This window comes from Ochotona princeps, chromosome 25, assembly GCF_030435755.1.
Source record: "Ochotona princeps isolate mOchPri1 chromosome 25, mOchPri1.hap1, whole genome shotgun sequence".
NCBI lineage: Eukaryota > Metazoa > Chordata > Mammalia > Lagomorpha > Ochotonidae > Ochotona > Ochotona princeps.
This window is the reverse complement of record NC_080856.1, coordinates 13,696,461-13,716,609: the sequence shown is the minus strand read 5'-3', so window position 1 is coordinate 13,716,609 and position 20,149 is coordinate 13,696,461. Positions and strand designations below refer to the sequence as shown.

Sequence of the window (20,149 nt, the reverse complement as noted above, 5' to 3'; positions counted from 1 at the left end):
CAGCACTAACACTGTATGTTTATTCCATATTTAACACTCAGGGTGCCAATGTCACTACTTCTCTGAGTCCTTGTCAACAGGACAGAAAGCCTCACGTCACGTGACATCCTTCATGCCTGTTTCAGCGATCACCATATCCCTGGTACTCAATCTGTATTTCCCAAAAGGCAGATTATCTAATTTAGATTATTAAAGAATTCTGCTCATTGGATCCAGTGATGTTGAAGAGCGAAATGTGTCCTTTGATAAGGTGGGTTGGCTGACTAAATAAGGGCCATATAAAACACTTCACTGTTTCTATTTGCATTGCTATTGTTAATCCGAATGTCAAAGCATAAAACTCAACATCTAGATTAATCATGTGTTTCAATTTATGCTTCTCTGTTATTTTTAAATGCCCCAACTCTGTAAATAAACAGATAGCTCATTTTGTGTGGCCCCTTTTGGAATATGAAGTCAGAGACTTCTTCAATCCTGTTACATATTCAATTTCTGAAGAAAGTTAACTGCATGGATGACCTTCTCTTTGATGTCAGGATTTTTGTACTAAGAATGAGTAAATTTTAAGGCCTTTTATCCATTTTTAATTCTACATTGAAGATTAGATTTCAGAATGAAAACCAGAAATCCAAATGGGAATTAACTCACTGCTACTTAGATGGCATCTGCCCTCAAAGGATTTTTCTATTCCACATGACACTTTGTCAAGTGCTCCAAGATAACAGAAAGCTTCTTCTGAGCCTATACATCGTTTCCAGCTGCCTTATAATAGTAACTTCTAAGTGACGTTCACAGTAAAGCCAATTACAAATCGTCCCCTGGGCACTCACTGTGAAGGTGCCCCTGTCAAACAGAGACTGTCTTGTAACTGTGCTTAGTGACCTATAATTCTCCCCCAAACAGACTGTTTACACACAAAAGTTATTTGGGCAAAGGAAGAGATGGAACAAAAAAGAAAATAAGTAGAGATAACAATAATAATAATAATAAAAAGAAGAAGAAGTTCTCTCACAGAGAACACTTAACTCCTAAGCTTTGAGTGACACCAGGCAGGTAGTACCACAGTTTCCCAAATGTCAGCAAGTATTTTATTTTTATAAACTTGGCATTCTTATTTTCTTATCAGATACTCAGACTATCACTGTATATTGATTAGACTGTAGCTAGTTTAGTTTATCAAACACAACTCTGCTTCTACATTTAGAAAACCATAGCCAGATTTTCTCATTACAGTTAAAGGGATGAGAGTAGATGCTTTTCCTTACTGTTTACTCAGCAATTTTTTCTGGGTCCCTATAACTACCATTAGCTTACTTGCTTTTACCTTCTGGTTTTATTATTTTATTTCTAGTTTATTGAACTTTCATGTTAGGCATTTCAAATCCCAGGTCCTTCTGCAAAATAAATCTTCATGGTTTATATGAATAACAGACATGTTAACATAGGTGAGTAGATCATGCTTGAAGCTGAGAAAAACCAATTTAAAAATGTAAAGGAAATAAGGAACCTTTGAGAAACTATCTGAACAAAAGAAACTAAAAAGACATACAAAAGGAGATATTAAAGAAGTTACTTACCCTTAATTCTTCCTTTGTACTGAAACTGTCAAGGAGCTGTTGATAATGTCTATCTGTCATTTGTCGTAAAAGGGACAGGAGGCAAGCAACAAATTCCCCCTAGGTAAAAAACAAAGGCAAATGTTATGAGGAGGTACATAAAAGAACAGCAGCAACTTATTCTGAACTGCCCTCCAAGAGAAAGCTGTAAAAAAAAAATCACTGCAAGCCAAATTTATCCTTAGAGAAATTTTCTCAATTTATTTTATGATGTCTCAGCCAAAATTTCTCCCCATGATGAGTAACATTTACGTGTAACATACACATTTTAAAATTTAGAGTGGATTCTTTTTTACTTGGATGGAAGCTTTTCACTCAGAAACAACCTCCATACACTGAAAGGAGGTAGGGCAATGATGACCCTGACCCTTGATGAGACATTTAGAATATGTTCTTATTTACTATCTCATTTAAGCCTCACACATATGATTCTAGGTAGAGTGTTTCATACTTATTTAACAAAGTTATAGTTTCAGAGGGGCTAGACTTGCCCAAAGTCAGCAATCAGCAAACAGCATAGCTGGAGTTGTCCTGAGGTCTTTCTGATTCTAAAGCTCTTCACGCAGCTTCATGCTCTATTTTTGAATTCACATGAACAGCTCCTCTGTTATGTTCAAAGTACTGGTCTGCCTTCTCACAGAGCACAAAGAAAGCCGTACTACGCCGTACTGGTCTCAATCTTTTTCTTCTTTTTTTTTTTAAAGACTTATTTATTTTTATTGGAAAGGCAGATTCAGAAAGAGAGGAGAGAAAGAAAGATCTTCTGTCTGCTGGTTCACTCCCAAGTGGCTGCAACAGGCAATAGCTGAGCTGATCCCAAGCCAGAAGCTAGGAACTTCTTCTGGGTCTCCCACATGGGTACAGGGTCCCAAGGGTTTGAGCTGTTTTCTACTGCTTTCCTAGGCCACTAATCACGGAGCTAGAATGATATGTGGAGCAACTGGGACTCAAACCGGTGCCCATATGGGATCCTGCTGTGTGCAAGGTGACGATTTAGCCACTAGGCTATTGCTCTGGGCTGTCAATCTTCTTTTAAAAATAGATTTAAGTTGCCTGGCACGGTAGCCTAGTGGCTAAAGTATTCGCTTTGCACACACTGGGATGCTCCACTTCCCATCTATGTTTCTGTTTTTGGCCTTGGAAAGCAGGTGAGGATGGCCCAAACCCATGGGATCCTGTACCTGCTTGGAGACCCAGAAAAAGCTCCTGGCTCCTGGCTTAAGATCAGCTCTTGCAGCCACTTGGAGAGTGAACCAGTGGATGGAAGATCATTCTCTCCATATCTCCTTCTCTCGATATATCCGTGTTTCAAACATAAATAAATAAATAAATAAATAATAAATAAATAAATAAAATTTAAGGGCACGTGTCACAACATAATGAGTGAAGAATGCCTGTATAGTGGAGTTCTGATTCAAGCTCTGGCTAACATACGCTTCAGATCCAGGTTCTTGCTAATGTGCCTGGGCGGTTGGAGATGGTAGCCCAACTACTTGGCTCCCTGCCATCCATGTGGGAGACTCAGATGGAACTCTTGGTTCCTGGAACTGGCCTGGACCAGTGCTGGCCACTGCAGTCACTGGACAGTGATCCAGTAGATGGAAGATCTCTCTCTCTCTTTTCCTCTGCTTCCTCCTCCTGCCTTTCAACTGAACAAGCAAACAACTAAATATTAAAACATTATTTAATAACTTGTTTGGTATGAGGTATATATGATTTACTCCTATAAAATCAAGTCTTGAAAATTTATGATAAAAGGAAAACATAGTATTTTAAGAACATACATAAAATTGCTAACACCTGCATTTTCTAATTTAAAATACTGCTTCCAATCCTTTTTTTTTTTTTTGCTTAACAAAGAATTTATAGATTTTTAAACAGAGAAAGTTTATAATAGGAGAAGCAATCAGGGGTAACTGACTATATACTTACAAAAGTGGAGTTAAATTAGGAATTTGTTTCTTTGCATTTCAATGGACAGAAACCATAGATTTCTCTCCATAGAAACCATGGAAATTAAAGGCTAAAAGTTTTTAACAGCTAGACAATATAGTTACACATATCTCTAATAACTCCCAGAATGAGGTAACTACTTCATGGTTACATCGGGGCAAACCAAAATTCAGGTTGGCTTTTTGCATGTGACGGTCATTGACAACAGAGTTATGAGAATTAATTGTCCTTACATACTTACTTGGGCAAATATTCAATAAACCCATTACTATGGGCTAGTGGAAATATGCTTCCTGCTTTTTTAAATCAAACTCTCCCCAAGCCCTCTGTTTTTTGTTTTTTTCCCTAATTCTACAGTGTCATATGAGTGGCAGCTGGGAAGAATTCTGTGATCATGGGTTACTTCTGGTTTGAAGGAGTCTAAAGAAGTGGCCTCAATATGAGATCTTCCTGGGAGTTCCAGTGTGTTTCTGTGTAGCATGTTCCAGGCTGGACAATCCTCCATGAAAATCTCCAAGCCAGCTATCAAATGATCTAGCTTCTGCAATTTTCCATCGTATCCTGGAACTGCTCTAGGCTAGTACAGAAGTTCCAGCCCTCCACATGCAGGCATGCTATTCAAGAACATACAACTGATATCCCCTTCCGCCAGATCATAAGGAAGTCTCCCCAAAAGACGCAGGGGCTGTTCTTGTATTCAGAGTGCCTTGGCATCTTTTCCACTTTGCTGGACCTCCCACTGAGTGAGCTCATTGATCAGCTTCAACTTAAAGGGTTCGTCTTCGCAGGTTCACTAGGTTATCTAGAAGTCGGCTTTCTTCTGTTATTTCCTTACAACTTCTAAAAGATTCTATATTTACCACAAAATAAAAAGTTGGAAACATGAAAAAGAACCCCCAAAATCCAAAACAACAGTTTCCCAAGCCTCAAAACCCATAATGAACACCAGTTGCCTCCCTCCCTCCCACTCCCTTTCTACTTTTATCCCTCCTTCCCTCTCTTTTCCGCCTGTTCGTTTCCGTCTTTTTTGTGTAACTCAGACTTTTGGATAAATATACATATGTACATACATACATAACAGCATAATATATATATATATATATATTTTAAAAGACTAGCCTTCCAAGCGAATTATCAGTAGACAATATAATTTTCACATATAGATTATTTATAAGATGTCAACATTTTGCCATCATTTTTTAACACATCATGTGCTGTGGAACTGTGGTCATCAGAATGCTTGCATACACTGTGATTATTTTTATTTTTGCTTAAGAAATTGAGAAGGCATAACACACCTCTTGGCCCATAGTAAATGCACAGCACATTTTGTTGCCTAATGCAACCGGTGTTACACATGCCAAGCAAAACTTTTGCGGTAGGGAACGTTTTACAGATGAAATTCCATCAGTCAGATGAGAAACTGTTTATTCTTCACTAACTGAAGCAATGGAGCTTACATGTATTGGGATTTTTGGAAGCAGGGGGATGGAGGTTACTGTTTTAAGCCACAATTATCCTGAGAAAATTTAATTTCCCAACCCAGAGCTAAGTTCCCTCAGGTAAATATCACCTGTGAAAGTAAGCCAAATAAAATTTAACACAAGAAGGCCATCCCAAGCAGGAGGGAAAGTCAGAGTAGCCTTCTTAATTTCTTCAGACAAAATAAAAATTACCTTAATCATGCCCTGGCTGCTCCACTTTCAGTTCAATTTCCTGATAATGGCCTGGGAAAAGCGGTAGAAGATAGTCCTAGTGTTTGGAATCCTGCCACATACAAGGCAGCTCTGCAAGAAGCTCTCGCTGTCTGCCTATGCCCTGGCCTGGCCTTGGCTGCTGTGGCCCTCTAGCGAATAAATCAGAAAAAGAAGAGCTCTTATCACTCCCTGTATCTCTGCCTCTCAAATAAAACAAATAATTAAAAGAAAAAAAATGCGCTCAATGCAAGTTAGGCAACAAGCCTCCTGGCACAGTGCTCCTAGCCCAGTGGCTCTGAAAAATGAAGGAAGTGTGCCGAATGTCTGAAATGCTCCCAGGTCTCTCTCTAAGGCCACATGACTCCCCAGGTTTGACAGAACACCACTTGCAAAGTGACAGAAGCAGAACTTGGCCCCTGTGCATTTGTCTCATGTTCTTACAGTGACATCCTGGAACTGGAACCGCATGGAGGAACCCGAGGACTGCGGCCGGCTGGTGATCTCCAGGATGGTTCTCAGCAGGATGTCCAGCAGGCTGGCCACGATCACGTCTATCTCTTCCAACACGGATTTTTCCTTAAAAGAAAAAACGCATGCTCAGGAAAGGTGGCTTCCTCTGTATCAGGAAATCTTTCATGAAAAAGGGAGGAAGGTCCAATTGAAAAGCATAACAGCTCTGCACTTCAACCAATGGAATGACCTCCTTTGACCAATATAAAGGCAGGCAAGAGTAATAAGGCTTTCAGGGGATACCTGAAATCCAGAAAAAAAAAAAAAAAAAAGAGGCTGCATGATCCTGGCTACGTGCCCAACAGGGCATGCGACCCTGGGCAAGTGGGTACATCTCTAAGGACTGGTACTTAGTCTATAATTGCTCAGTTCCTGCTTATGTTTACATTTTCTCTTCTTAGTACTGGAGTTGCACAATTTTATTTCATTTTGCACAATTTTATTTTATAGATAACTACTCCTTAAAATTCCTAAAATTCTATATGTAAACAGGAAATAAGGTTCAAGTTGGCCAAATAGCCTTGGCTACAGAGTAGATTGGAGATCAACAGCCATTGTAATAAATGTCTTCCTGAGGCAAAGTTTATCATGTCCAAACCACCAGGAGATAAGAAACACAAATTTCAGGCCCAGCATGGTAGCCTAGTGGTCAAAGTCCTTGCTGGGATCCCATATGGGTGCCGGTTCATGTCCCGGTGGCCCTGCTTCCCATTCGGCTCCCTGCTTGTGGCCTGGGAAGGCACTTGAGGACGGCTCAAAGTCTTGGGACCCTGCACCCACACATGGAGATCTGGAGGAAGTTCCAGGCTCATGGCTTCAGATCAGCTCAGCTCCAGCCACTGTAGCCACGTGGGGAATGAACCAGCGGACGCAAGATCTTCCTCTCTGTATATCTGTCTTTCCAATAAAAATAAATAGAACTTTTAGAAAAACCACAAATTTCTCTGCATTGACTATCAATAGTGGATTTGGGATCCTTTTGTGCCTGCATAAGACAAAACTCCACATACATATGTTCCTTCCAAGATTATTACTGGAAAAAGATACCTCTGGAAAGTGAATTTGGCTAGGATTTTTAACACATTTATAAAAGAAAAAAAAAAAAAACTCCTAAGGCTTTTCCCTTAATGAATTGGTTTCTGTTCTCAATTCCTATGAACTAAATCTAAAAATTAATTGCAAGGGGCAGGTGTTTGGCCTAGGGGCTAACATGCTGTCTTTAGAAACCGATGTCCCATATTGCAGTGCCTGGGTTTTCTATTCTACTCCAGCTCTTGACTATAGCTTCTTAGGAATGAAGACCCTCGGAGGCAGTGGTGATGGTTCAAGTAATTAGATTCCCACCATCCACATGGAGGACCTGCACAGGGTTCCTGGCTCCTCACTTTAGCTGTGACTGGGCATTCGAGGAATGAGCCAGAGGATGGGAATTCTCTGTACAAAACATGACTACAAATCCCAAAGGGAGATAGTCAAGGAAAAATAAAAGGAAATCAACTGCATTAACAGTTGATATTCAATTTTGACTTTACGTAAAGAACTGTCTAATTTTCTTTTTAGTTTCCATTTGTAGTTTGGAAAAACATTCTCTCTAGGCATGGCAAGACTGTTCTTTGTTCAAGTACACAAAGGGAGGTTGATGGGCAGAACCAACACTTCTTCTGGCTCCAGATCATCCTTAGGGTGTGGGTCATGGGCTGCAGAGTAGAAGTGAGCTGTCTCCCTCAGTGCAAGCCTTACCTATTACACTTTCAGAGAGAGGTACAGCTTCTAGCCTTTTTCTCTAAGTACCAAGTTTGTGTCCTCCTTCTGGGGTCCTGTCTCCAATCAGGGACCATTCTGGTTCACAGATCTCCAGAAACTGACCATAATAAAGAGCAACAAAAATGGGGGACTCTGTAGCATAGCATAGTGTGCTAGAGAGGCAGAGAAGCAAGTCAGTACCGACTGCCATGCTGCTTGGCCGAGTCCATTAAAGCAAAGGAGACTGCTCAGTCAACAGCTGCAGATGGATGTAACTGCAGCAGGAGAGTCTTCCCATGTGGATTCACACCAGACCCCTAAGCTCTGAGCTATCCATTTATAACAAGACTGCAATTTCCCCCATTTTGCACTGTACTCTAATGCAATTGCATTACACGAGGAGCCAGGCACATCAGCAGGAATCCCCAAAGTCATAACAACCTGGAAGATTACTCTTGGGGCCAAGGAATGGCTGTACTGCAAGATATCCCGGGTCTCCTGGGGGCTATCATTTGCTTGCGCAATCTCCATGGACCAGAGCCAAGTTTAGACTATCACCACACAGCCTTTTACAGACTGGACCCCAGATGACTAGATTTGCAAGCAGTAATTTATTCTTGCCATAGCACCTTCATCATATCAAGCTTAAAGACACATGTGGGCGGTTTTGTGCTTTCTAACTTTTCTCATTTGGTATTCACGTCTTTGAATACAAGTTTAGGAAACTTAGGTTATACAGGGTCACCACAATCTCACAAGGTTTGAAAGAAAAAATTCTTCACAATATAAGCAAAAAGTCCAGCCCAGGTGGAAATTAAAGTTTCTTGGAGGGTTCTTCTTTATAGTGGGGTATCTTTGAAGATTTTTCAAATGCTATTTCAGGAAGGCATTGGATGGGAACTACATACTATGACCTGTATTTACTTACTGAGCTATTTTTCTTGATGAGACAAAATACGTTGCTAAGAATACGTGCACACATGATCAAGTCCTTCTGTTCTTGCAAGTGAATGTGGAGGTGATGCAATACGACAGGCAGGAGGATGTACCGGGAGTCTGAAGAGAGAAGAATCATGACTGCCACATCTGTTAAGAGTCCCACGCAAACCTTGGGCAAATCCTTATCCACTTCTTAATCCAACTTCAGTGGGGAAAAAATAACACATGTAATCACCAGGTACTGGTCCTACAGGGACCATCCCTGCACCCAGGAGCTCTTGGACTCCTTCAGCTGAAATAGGTTTCTCCCCTTGCCCTGTAATCATTTGTTTTGCCTCCAGATTTTTAAATTGTGAGCTACTTCCTGAATTTTCTTTAGGACAGACTATCTAGTGACTCTTACCATAGGTAATGAACCTTGGCTTTAACCCTCTTCTCTCCTCCTCAGACTTTCTCAAAAGTTACACACAATGTCTGATTCAACATATTACAGTTTGGATGTGATTCTGATTTCCAACATTTTGCTCATGATCAGATTCTTTGTTTCATTCTTCTTTGCCTGATGGTGGTTGGGTAATTCTGAGTCGATGGTAATATTGTACGAAAAGTGCCTGGGCCTGGCCCTCCCCATCCACAAACTCATGGGAACTTGCCTTGAATCGTAAGGTAGTTTCCTTCCCTTTATTTTTCTGTTCCCTGTCTGCAGTATCAACCACATTCGTATTGTGATTCATTGGAAATGTCTTCTAGTATCCCATTGTTTTGCTTAACTTTCTGAGAGATTTATTTACACCACACTCCAATCCGTTCACTTCTCTTTTGTATGCTGTCAGTTCATGTTCTTACTCCCAGGGCCAGTGTTAGGAGTACGTAAGTGAGGCAGCTGCACAGGGCTCTGTGCTCAGAACTGACCAGGCTTGCTTTAATGCTGTGCTTCCTTGAAATGTATTTAAATTTCTGCTTTTATTTACTTGAGACACAGACACTAAAACACACACACACACTCAGCTCCCATCCCATGTGATTGGTATACTTCTCAAAGCCTGCAACACCTGAGCCTGGCCTGGGAAAGGAAGTAGGGGCTAGGAGCCAGATGTCATCAAAATACAAGAAACATCTGTTCTCTGCCTGAAATTTTTAATTTTAAAACAATAAGTCTAACATATTCGCTATGCAACCATTTCTATTCATTTCTTTCTGAATGTTCTCTTTCTATAGCTTCTCATTGTTTCATGGATGTATTATCTTTCGTATCAGACTTTCAAAATATCTCTGGCTTCCTGAGTTACCCTTTCCTCTCACGTTACCTTTTCTGTTTCTTCATTTTGGCCTCTATTTTTCGGATGACAGGTCCTTCAGTAGTGTCTAGTTCTCTTTCATGGTCCACTCATTTTTGCAACTGAGGCTCTAAAAAGTTAACAGGAAAAGACGAAGTCCCATGCTGTCCATGGCCAGGTGAGTGTGTGGCATAGGAAAGCCTCATCGAAAGAGGACAGGCCTCCAGCAGTTTCCTCACGTATGGCTCCTCCTGCTTCAGTGCCTGTGCTTTTTGGAGCTGCTCAGTTCCCCTAAAGAGGAATCTGCCAGTCTCCTCTCTGCACAGCAGATGCCCTTCCTTAATTTGAACTCCAGGAACAAAGTGACAGCTGGGAATGTGTCCAGAGTTAATCTACGGAGTCTAGTCCAGAGCCTCCAGCCCAAACCCAGCTTGTGTGAGGCTGCTGCATCCAGGCCAGATCTCACTCACTTTCTCTGAAGAGCAAACCTCCAGTAATTTGACCAAATAGAGGAATACATCGGGGATAGGACAAGGTTGGACGTTGGTCCATTGCACATGTTTGGCGTATCAGCTTCAGTTGACGTTTCCAGTTCCCAATGCTTTCTGGGAGCTGTTCAGCTGTTCTCAGACTGCGTTGTGAGTCCATTTATCAGACTAATGTAACCTTACCACACAGCACACCTGTACCTAGCCTTTGTTGCCTGCCAGGTCAGTAAGCTGCCTCCGTAGAAACAGGCTTTCTCTCACATGCTGCGTCTCCTCTTCCACTATCATAAGCATGCAAATCTACACCCTGACAGCAATTTCTTTTTCTAACCATAGTTGTAAAATCCCCTTTTAAAACTTTAGCAAATCAATTCCAGCAACATATAAAAGACTGCTTTGTGACCAGATGGAGTCCATCCTAAAAGTAAGATTTAATATCTGAAAATCCTATTAATTTACTAAAAAGCAGTTAGTATCAGAAAGATAAGCGCAGTTGATGCCTGTTATCTGTGGCAGTTACACTCTGTAAGCTGCCAAGAACAATGAAACAGTAAATGCTAAACTACTACTCCCAGAGGTCATACACTGCAGCAAAGACAGACACAAACACAGACGAAGATACAGCTACTCACCAACACAGGTCACATACATTACAATCTTAAATCCTGAAACAACTCTCTGGGGAAACTTTATTTTCCTTATTCTACAAAAGAGAAATGAGCTCAGGTGCTATGTGATAGGCCTGAGGCTACCCCAGTAACAGGTGCCAGCTGGTGACACAGCTCTTCCTGCCTGTACTGCCCTGTCCCCTACCTCCATCTTCTGGTCCCCTACCCTGTCCAGCCCACCTCCATCTTCTGGTCATTTCTGTTTGAGAGTGGAAATGAAGGCTACGGGCCATCTTGGTGCACCTCAGCAGGGAATGTGTGCATTTTTCACAATTCATTGTTACTCTGTGAATAACTGCAGTGAATACTGATTTGGGGACTGTAAACAAACCTTAGTGAGTAGGTGGATTTGTAATTACAGGATTTGCCCCAGACACTCCCTGTCTGGTTGGTTTTTCTGAAAGAACTCAACTGTGCTATAATTCGGATGGACTATTAATGATTCATAAAAATATAACCACCATTAAAATAGCTTGCATAAATTATAATTTCACTTGATTCACTCAATAAACGATGGATAAGCTAAATAAATCTAGAACATAAAACAGCAGTTCAAGTTGTAATTAAAAACCTCCATGCTTAATATATGTTTGCAAGGAAAGAATCTTGATTGAATTTGAACTGTAATGCTGCATCAAGGTGGAGGAATCCACCAGGGGGGAGGGGGAGGGGGATTCCCAAAGCCTATGAAACTGTCATAAATGCTAAATATTAATTAAAAATAAAAAAAAACCTTCCCACAGGGAAAATTCCAAGCTCAGATGCTTTCACTAGTGGATCCTAACACATAAATAATGCATGGATAAACATACAATGTGCATGGACTGGGATTCTCAAGAGTGTTACCCGCAATTGTCTAATGTTAGCAAGAATCCTGTTAAATTACACTTTGATCAGCACCCCTTCTTCCGTTCCTGATGGGATTCTTCATTCTTAAGCTTCCTCAGGGTGGTATTCCTCAAGGATCTCGTTGGGTCACTTTAATACAAATCACCCCTTATCCCTGGTGCTTCATCTTAGCATTTTATTTTTTACATCAATCTGTTCTCAGCCTGATTTTTGGTATAAATTCCATGGATCCATGTCATATTTAGAGTAGAGCCCAATCTCTATCCCTATTGAACAACTCCATTACAGTGATTACTTTACCTATAATCATGACCTCTGCTTTAGAATAAAGACTAACATACCATCTTCACCAAATTTCATGGAATAATTTTTTTTCTTTAATAGGTGCCATGAGTTTAATAGGGAAATAATTGTTTCAACAAACAATGTTGTAATAATTGGACATTCAAAAGCAATATATTAACAAATACACCTTGGGGTTAGCACTGTGGCACAGTTTGGGGCATCTCCATCCCACACTTGAATGCTGGTTTTGGTCTTGGCTCCTCTACTTATGACCCAGGTTCTGGAAACGCAGAGTCAACAGGCAACTGGGGATGGCCCAAGTAATGGGTTCCCACTATTCACATGGGAGAACTGAATGAAGGCCCTCACTCCTGGCTCCAGCCTGGCACAGATTTGGTTGTCGCAAGTATTTGGAAAGTAAGCCAAAAGATGGAAGATATTTTCCTTTCCCTCTTTCCTCCTCAAAGAAGTAAATAAAAATTTTTTTTAATAAATGAACTAACCATAACTCACACCAAAAATAAAAATTAACTTAGAGTGGACCAGAGACCTCAGTATTGGGGATAATATTTAGAACACTTGGAGGGAAATAGGAAATCCTAGTGCCATGGGTTAGACAAAGATTTCTTAAACAGGTACAAAAAGAATAAACAGTATGGAAAAGAAATCATCAACTAGATTTACCAAAATAAAAAGTCCACTCAACTGTATCCAAGGTCCCTGTGTAGGCTGTCCCTCTAACTAACATGGACTCTCTCCCCGGCAACCAACCTTGGAAATACAAATGACACAGAGCCTTCTTGTAAAAGCATATAGAAATCCTACTGATGGTTTTCTCATAGATACTCACAAGAATTTTATTCTTTATGAAAATAACTCATCCGGATCTGGAGAGGCCCAAATCCACCACAGTGATTCCTTACAACTTATCACAGGTACCACGTTGGCAGACACTCACAACATGTGAGAGGATGAACCAGACACAGCACAAGGCACTCACACACTTTAATATCTGTTCTCCACCCATCTAGCAGTCTGCTTGTATGAATAGTGGATCTTCTTCCTTTAGAAACCAACGCTTACATCTGCCTCCCACAAACTAGACTATTTATCTTTTTGTCTCCCAATATTAATGTAATCCATGATAATAATTTTTTGTCAATATATCTAACTAAATATGTCAGTGACATTTGGGCAGCCATAACTTTACAAAATCAATGGAGTTGGAGCTGTTAACAGCAAAACATGCGGGTCTCTATTTCAGTTCCAGAAAAAGAAATGCTGTTTAAGCTTTTTATTTTTTATTGTAAAGTCAGATATACAGAGAGGAAGAAAAAGATCTTCCATCTCCTAATTCACTCCCCAAGAGACCGCAATGGCCAAAGCTCAGCCAGTCCAAAGGCAGCAGCCAGAAATGTCTTCCAGGTCTCCCATGTGTGGATGCAGGGTTCTAGGTCTTTGGGCCATCCATCCTCTACTGCTTTCCCAGGCCTCAAGCAGGGAGCTGGATGGGAAGCAGAGCCACTGGGAAATGAACCAGCACTCATATGGGATCCTGGCGTGTGCGAGGAGAAGACTTTAGCCACCAGGCTATGGTGCTGGGCCTCAGAAATGCTATTTTTATTTCAACCATTCCAGTCTTTTCAGGGATGCTGCTCACAAACTGGAGGACAGGACATCCAAAATCCTACATGTGAATATCTGATCTTTAACACAGCTGTTTTCAAAAATCTTCCAGCTGGCGCCCCCTGTATATTCCCTCCTAATATTTTTTCTTTTTACATCTTTAGGCCACGTTTCTTTCAGTTTCTGAGATGACTTGCTCACTCAGTGGTCCACAGCCATGTTGACAATATATTTTCTGTGAGGAGGAGCCCAATTCCAGACATCTGCCCATCTAGTGTCGACAGGAAGTGAGACCATCCAGGCCTGCTGAGGTCTTGGCTACACCTTCAGGTGGGCGGCATCAGTACTGCCCACCCATTTTCTAATTAACTAAGAGACCACCAATGGGGAACATCTTACCTGTAGGCTCCCCGCCCAACAAGGGGAGCTTAAAATCCCAAGACCCTTCCTCAAACCTTTCCTTTCTCTCCCTCCTCTTTTGAGAGGCACCTCATCTCCCAGTTTTCTCTCTGGAGGTGCTTCCCCTCCCGCTCCCTTCCCTGCTCACCTGGTCCCTTCGCAAATAAACCTTTCTGTCTGCAACAGATTCCCGGCTTTTTATTTCTATACTAAGCTGAGGAAAGAACCCACCGGGAATTTCTGGTAAGAGGAAACAGCTAATGAGACTGTCCCAGCCCTAATTCCCTTATCAGATCTCTCCCTAAGGACCCATTTTTCATACAATTACTCAAAATTACTGAAGGCTGCATAAGTTAGACTTTCTCCTCTGTTGGAATACCAAATAATTAATTTTAAAAACTGCGATACACATAGGGTCCAAATAGTACATGTCAAACTGAACAATTTTACTTCCTGATACCCTGTCAGGCCACCTCCAACTGCCATGGGTGCCTTTCCCTAAACATACTAAACTGATAAGACCATATAATCTACATGAGGGATCTTCTGCCCGTTCAAACCACTTCGTTACCATGGACACATGCTCCCTGTCCAACAAACAGCATCAACAGGCTGCTGCCCACTACCTGGTGAGCTGAATCTCTTCTTGGTTACCCCCTTCCACTGTCTGCCTCCTTGTCTTCTCCGAACCTCAAATAAGCAAAAATGCCCACTCAGAGTAACAGTACTGATGTGATGCCTTTTCTTGATGGAAGGCATCTCATATTTTTGGGAACTCTAGAATTGACTGCACAAATGTTAATTCTAGTTTTCTCAAATTCCAGTTGTGTGAATGGTGGACATTCACTTGGTTTCTCTGTACCTAGTCACAGACATTTCCTTCAGGGATTGTTTTGAGAAGTTTAGAAGCTTACGGCACTCAGTACAGCTAAGCTAATGCTAAACAAGTTCTCCTTTCTATTTCTCTTCTTTCAGCTTGTCTCAATGCATAGATCAAAGAAAACATGATCCTGTATCCTAATAAATATCATGAGGAATGCAAACTAAATATCCACGGGTAATGTGTATCAATGCTTGCCTGCTTTCTCTTACTGTTTTTGGTTCACTTTAGAACTCAGGTTTAATGCCTTTTGGATGCCTGCCACCAGGCTGCCAACACCAGGAGTTCTCTTAGGTTTACCTTCAAATAAGCAACACAAGGCACAAGTATTCTATACTTTAAGAAAACAAACACAGAATATTAAAATCCAACCATAATCAAATAATTCATCCTGGGCCTTCTTCAAACAGTAATCCCAGCTGAGAACTTCAATGCTTATTTACAAATCAATTACCCGACAAAATGAATCAGGAGGAAGGAACTGAAAGCTTGAAGTCAGGAATCACTGCCTGGTGATGTTTAATTAGGGAGGAAGATAAAGCTTATCTGATACATTCCTGCAGGTAGTGAGATTCGATTTCTGAAAATGCAATTTGCAACCAACTGTTAAGAAAATTTCTACTGCAAAAGAAGTATTAGCTGGACACACTTGTAGTGTGCATAAACACAAAGGCCTGACTAGAATGTAGATGTGTTTGATCAGGCTGAAATGCTAATTCTGATCTTTCAAAAATAAAACAAAACAAAACACCTGTATCAAGTAGGCCCTTCCCTAAGAAAAGCAAAACAAAACAAAACAAAGACCCAAGGTTGAACACACACTAACTTTCCTTACACTCAGCCAACAGTATTACATTGCAGATTCTACTCTTAAAATGGTCAGAAGACCCTCCTTCATGGCAAACACAGCTCCTGCTTACTCCTTCCTTGAAAGGACAAAGCAATTTCTTTCAGTCATTTCCAGTGTGCGTAAGTAATGCTGGTAGACTTCAATTTCAGGTCAATTTTATAGAAAATCAATATTTTGCTTTCTCTGTCTATAAGCTTTAGACTAAAATTTTTAAGTCTACTTTATTCATTTATTTGAAAAGCAGAGCATCAGAGAGAGAGAGAGAGAGAGAGAGAGAGAGAGAGAGAGAGAGAGACCGTCCATTTACTAGTTCATTCTTTTGAATGCTCACAATTGCTATGGCTGGACCATGCCAAAGCCAGGAGCCAGGAACTCCATCTGGGTCATTAGTAGAGAACAATATTAGTGTAGCCTGGATTGAACTGGCACTTGATACAGGATGCTGGAGTCTCAAGCCATAACTTGACTGCCTGTATCACAACACCAGTCACTGGACCAGGATCATTAAAGTCCACATCCATTGACAAGGGAATGAGGTTGGTGAGTCTTGTGGTAGCATACAGGGTTACCAACTATTTTCCTTCAAGTGGGCTGATGAGCAGCCTTTTAGGAGGGGATTGCCAACAAGGTAGGCAGGAGGAAGCACTGTGCTTAAGAGCACACAGAAAACATGTGGCCTTGCCACACAAATCTGAGAGTTGTATAGGCACAGGGATTGCTAATGGAGGTTTAGTGGTGCAATGCACCCTGAGATTTGCTCAGATCTCCCTGCTTCACAGAACCTTGTAAACTTCCCCATCATAACCAAGGTCAGATCTCATCATATCACAATTGTTGGTTCAAACTCCACTTTTGTGTGAGGCTGTAATCAGAGACCAGGGACTCTAATTTGCTGTACTAAGATAATGTATTTCTAATATGAGTTTAATATTGTTGAGTGTTGGCTGCCAGTGGAGATATATATATATATATTGTTTGAATGAATGAAGCAATGAATGGGCTTCATCACAAATTCTACTGGCTATCAAAAGCAACTGAAATAGAGCCTGGAATTTTGTCAGCTTATATCAACACAGCTTAATCGGGAAGAGGAGAGGAAGCAGTCAAGTTAGTGCCTGGCCCGAGCACTGGAACACAACTGTCTCCATCACCACGCAAACCACCCAGCTGCATGTGGGGCACTACTTGTTCCTCTCGTTATCCACCTGCAAAGCTGCAGATTTAGCGACACACAAGAAGATAAAAGACACAGGTTTCACAGTCTCCCAATAATGTGCTCACTCCTGATAATTAGTGCTAAAAAGTTCAGGAACAGGGCTAAGACAAAAGAGCCCTGAGTTTATAGTTACTGGTACAGCTACAATGGGAAGCTACTGTACTACAGTATAACCAAAACATGATTCTTACTTTACCCATTTGGTGACACTACTCATTTCTTCATATTTTATAGAAAAAAGGCTTTTTAAAAATCTAGTTCTTATCAACTGGATATTGATAACAATAGAGAAATGCAATCAAAACTGGTGCATCCAAATTCAAATATCCTAATGTTTTTCTTTGTAAAGGAGTTATTTCCTTGTTGTAAGAATTCTATGTATTTGTATTTTTGGAAAGGTCCAAGTTTAAATCCTATACCTTCTGCTTTGAGGGGATCATACTGTAGCCCCATTGACTGTGTTTCTTCACATCGTTCTCATGGCCTTTGCTATCCCGTTTTAGGTCAGTTACCCGCTCTTCTTCCACTTAGCTTGGAGAAAAATCTGCCTTGATCCTGCGAGAGATCCCATGGCTTCCGGGAGCTCACACTCTCATCTTAACCACAATCCAAGTTACCCTACCTGGTCCTTTGCTACTGATGAGGAGCCTGTTATTTGCAGGGCACATCTTGTTTTCCTTCCCACCTCTCCTGTTTCCATCTAGACAACACAGACGCACTCATCTGCTTCAAGTCAAAGGTTGCTGACTCACTTGTCAAAGGTTGCTGACTCATGGAGTCCCACCTGATTGGAGCAGAGAGTCATCTGAGCCTGGAAAGACTCTCCAGGATACTTCCTGCTCTTCTGCTTGAAGCTAAGTTTTTTCCTGATGTGTTGTGTCCTGCCATTCACACATAGCAGCTCCTGTTGGCTTCAAGAATGAGTCAGTAAGCACCAAGCCAAGCTGCATGCTGCCGGAGCGGCAGTGGCAACAGCCTTTGCTTTCCTCTGATGTTTACTGCAAGCTGCTTGGGCTTCTGTCTGAGAGTCTCTCACAGATGTATCTCTGACAGTGACAGCAGGTAGGATTCCCCACTGCCTGTCCTTGTCCATACCACAATCAGCAGTGTCTTGACATTGGCTTCCAGTCTCTTCACCAGGACACTCATGTAGACCCCATAGCATGTACATTTCCTGAGTCTTACCAGCCCTTCCACCCCTTTCTCCAGCAAATATTCTCATCAACTTCCACAAGACCCACCGACCTTGCTGCTAAATAAAGCAGCTTCATATTGAGTGCCACAAGTTCATTGGCAAAGGAGCCACAAGACAGAGCCATTTCCCAGCGGCATCCAGTCAACACAATTTCACCACATTTGGATGCAACCATGATTATTTGTGATGTTCTTTTGGTGTGAGATTTTAACCTAACAGAATTATACAGACACACAGTAGAAATCACCAACTCCCTTATGATAGAAAGTACTTAGTTAATGCAGATATGATTCTTGCGTTCAAGTGGGGAGCCTAGAGGAGGATACCAAGTCAATCCCATCCCCTGGCTTTGGTCCTAGCCGGAGTCCCTGACCAATGCTCCAGAAGTTCTAGGTTCTGAGTAGCAGAGCTTAAAAACCAGGAGAAACAGCAAAAGATTAACCTTTACTTTATATTCTTGGAAGTGTTATTTATTGGAGAAAACAAAAAAAGTATGCAAAGAATCTGTGAACAGCAAAAAATAAATTTACCATGATATATTATTATTCAGGTGGAAAATTATAGAACAGTGAAAAAAATGAACTAAAGCTATACCTAGCATTTTATTACAATTATAAAAACTATGCCACAGACTGAACATCTTTAACCTGAAAATACTGAAAGCCTTTCAAATCCCCAAGTTTTAGTATAGATATGGTACCACTGTAATGATTCTATACCTGAGCTTACATGACAGGTCACAATCAAAAGGACAGTACACCGTATGTATATATGCATATATATACACATACACACATAAACTATCTTCGCGTATCTGAAATATAAATGAGCTTTGTGTTTACAGTTAGGTTTCATATCCCAGATACCTCATTTAAAATAAAGAGTATGTCCAAAACTTTATAGAAACTAGAATTATAAGATAAGTTTATTTTGGTGCAAATAATTAGAAACGCATGCATAATTTTTCATAATACAAATTTTCTTTGAACTTTCTGAAGATGCCTTATATGCAAGGATTTAAAACATTTTAAAATCTACTTTTCAGAGTTTTGAAAGCTTATACATGTAAATATTCCAAAATCCAAAATAGTTCAAAATATAAAACATTTCTTTTCCTGAGTACACGAGATGAGGAATATTCATTCTGTACTTTTTACAAAAAGTACTCAATGCAAAGATATATGATATAATGTTATAATGCGAAGATAAAAAGAAGAAAATATTGGAAAAGTTAAAAATATATATGGTTTTAAGATAAAATAGATGCATGGGAAATAAGAACTCAAATCTCTGACAGTGAAAACTGCTAGGAAGGAAGTAAGAACACATACAAGAAAAAATTTGGTATATTTATGATGAGCATTTCAATAAAACAGAGAATGGAAATATCTGATAATGTTAACATTTCCTAATGATTTACCCATATTGTACTGTTACCTGAATGTTTAAAATGTTTTAAACAAAACAATTTTAAAATAGCTTACTATATTTGAAATCCCATCTTACACACACACACACACACACACACACACACAGTAAATCTGGCCAGCTGTGGACAATTTATTCCAGGCCCCCTAAAACATCACAATCTGTGAATGGTGAAGTCCTTAGATGTGACTCACATACAGCTTCTTTTACACTTCAGGTCATAGCTAGATTCTTTACAATACCTAACATGATGGGGATGCTATGTAAACAACTACAATAATTATTTAGAGAACAGTGACAAGAAAAAACATCCACAAGTTCATTACAGATGCAAATTCTCAACAATATTTTCAGTGTGTGGTGGGTTGTGGGACATGAAGATATGGATGGCCAACCGTATATGCAGTGGTATAGGAAACCAACTCTTAGTACTATCTATTGTATGCCTTTTGGTTGTTGTGTAAGAAAGTTGATGGAAACTTCTTAAATTTTAAAGCGATATTGATACTTATTCAGTTATTTTCTTCAGG

At 40.5% G+C, this 20,149-nt stretch overlaps 1 protein-coding gene across 5 annotated transcripts in view; it reads right to left on the bottom strand.

Moving 5' to 3' along the window:
• Positions 1–20,149, bottom strand: part of DOCK4 (dedicator of cytokinesis 4) — a 365,221-nt gene that overhangs the window by 80,617 nt on the left and 264,455 nt on the right. For all 5 annotated transcript variants that reach the window (XM_058655014.1, XM_058655015.1, XM_058655017.1 and 2 more), the window contains exons 24-26: positions 8,448–8,575; positions 5,708–5,842; positions 1,578–1,676 (exon numbers count right to left, since the gene is read on the bottom strand). In XM_058655014.1, coding sequence (XP_058510997.1) covers positions 1,578–1,676; positions 5,708–5,842; positions 8,448–8,575 — 362 coding nt within the window. The remainder of the gene's footprint in view (positions 1–1,577; positions 1,677–5,707; positions 5,843–8,447; positions 8,576–20,149) is intronic.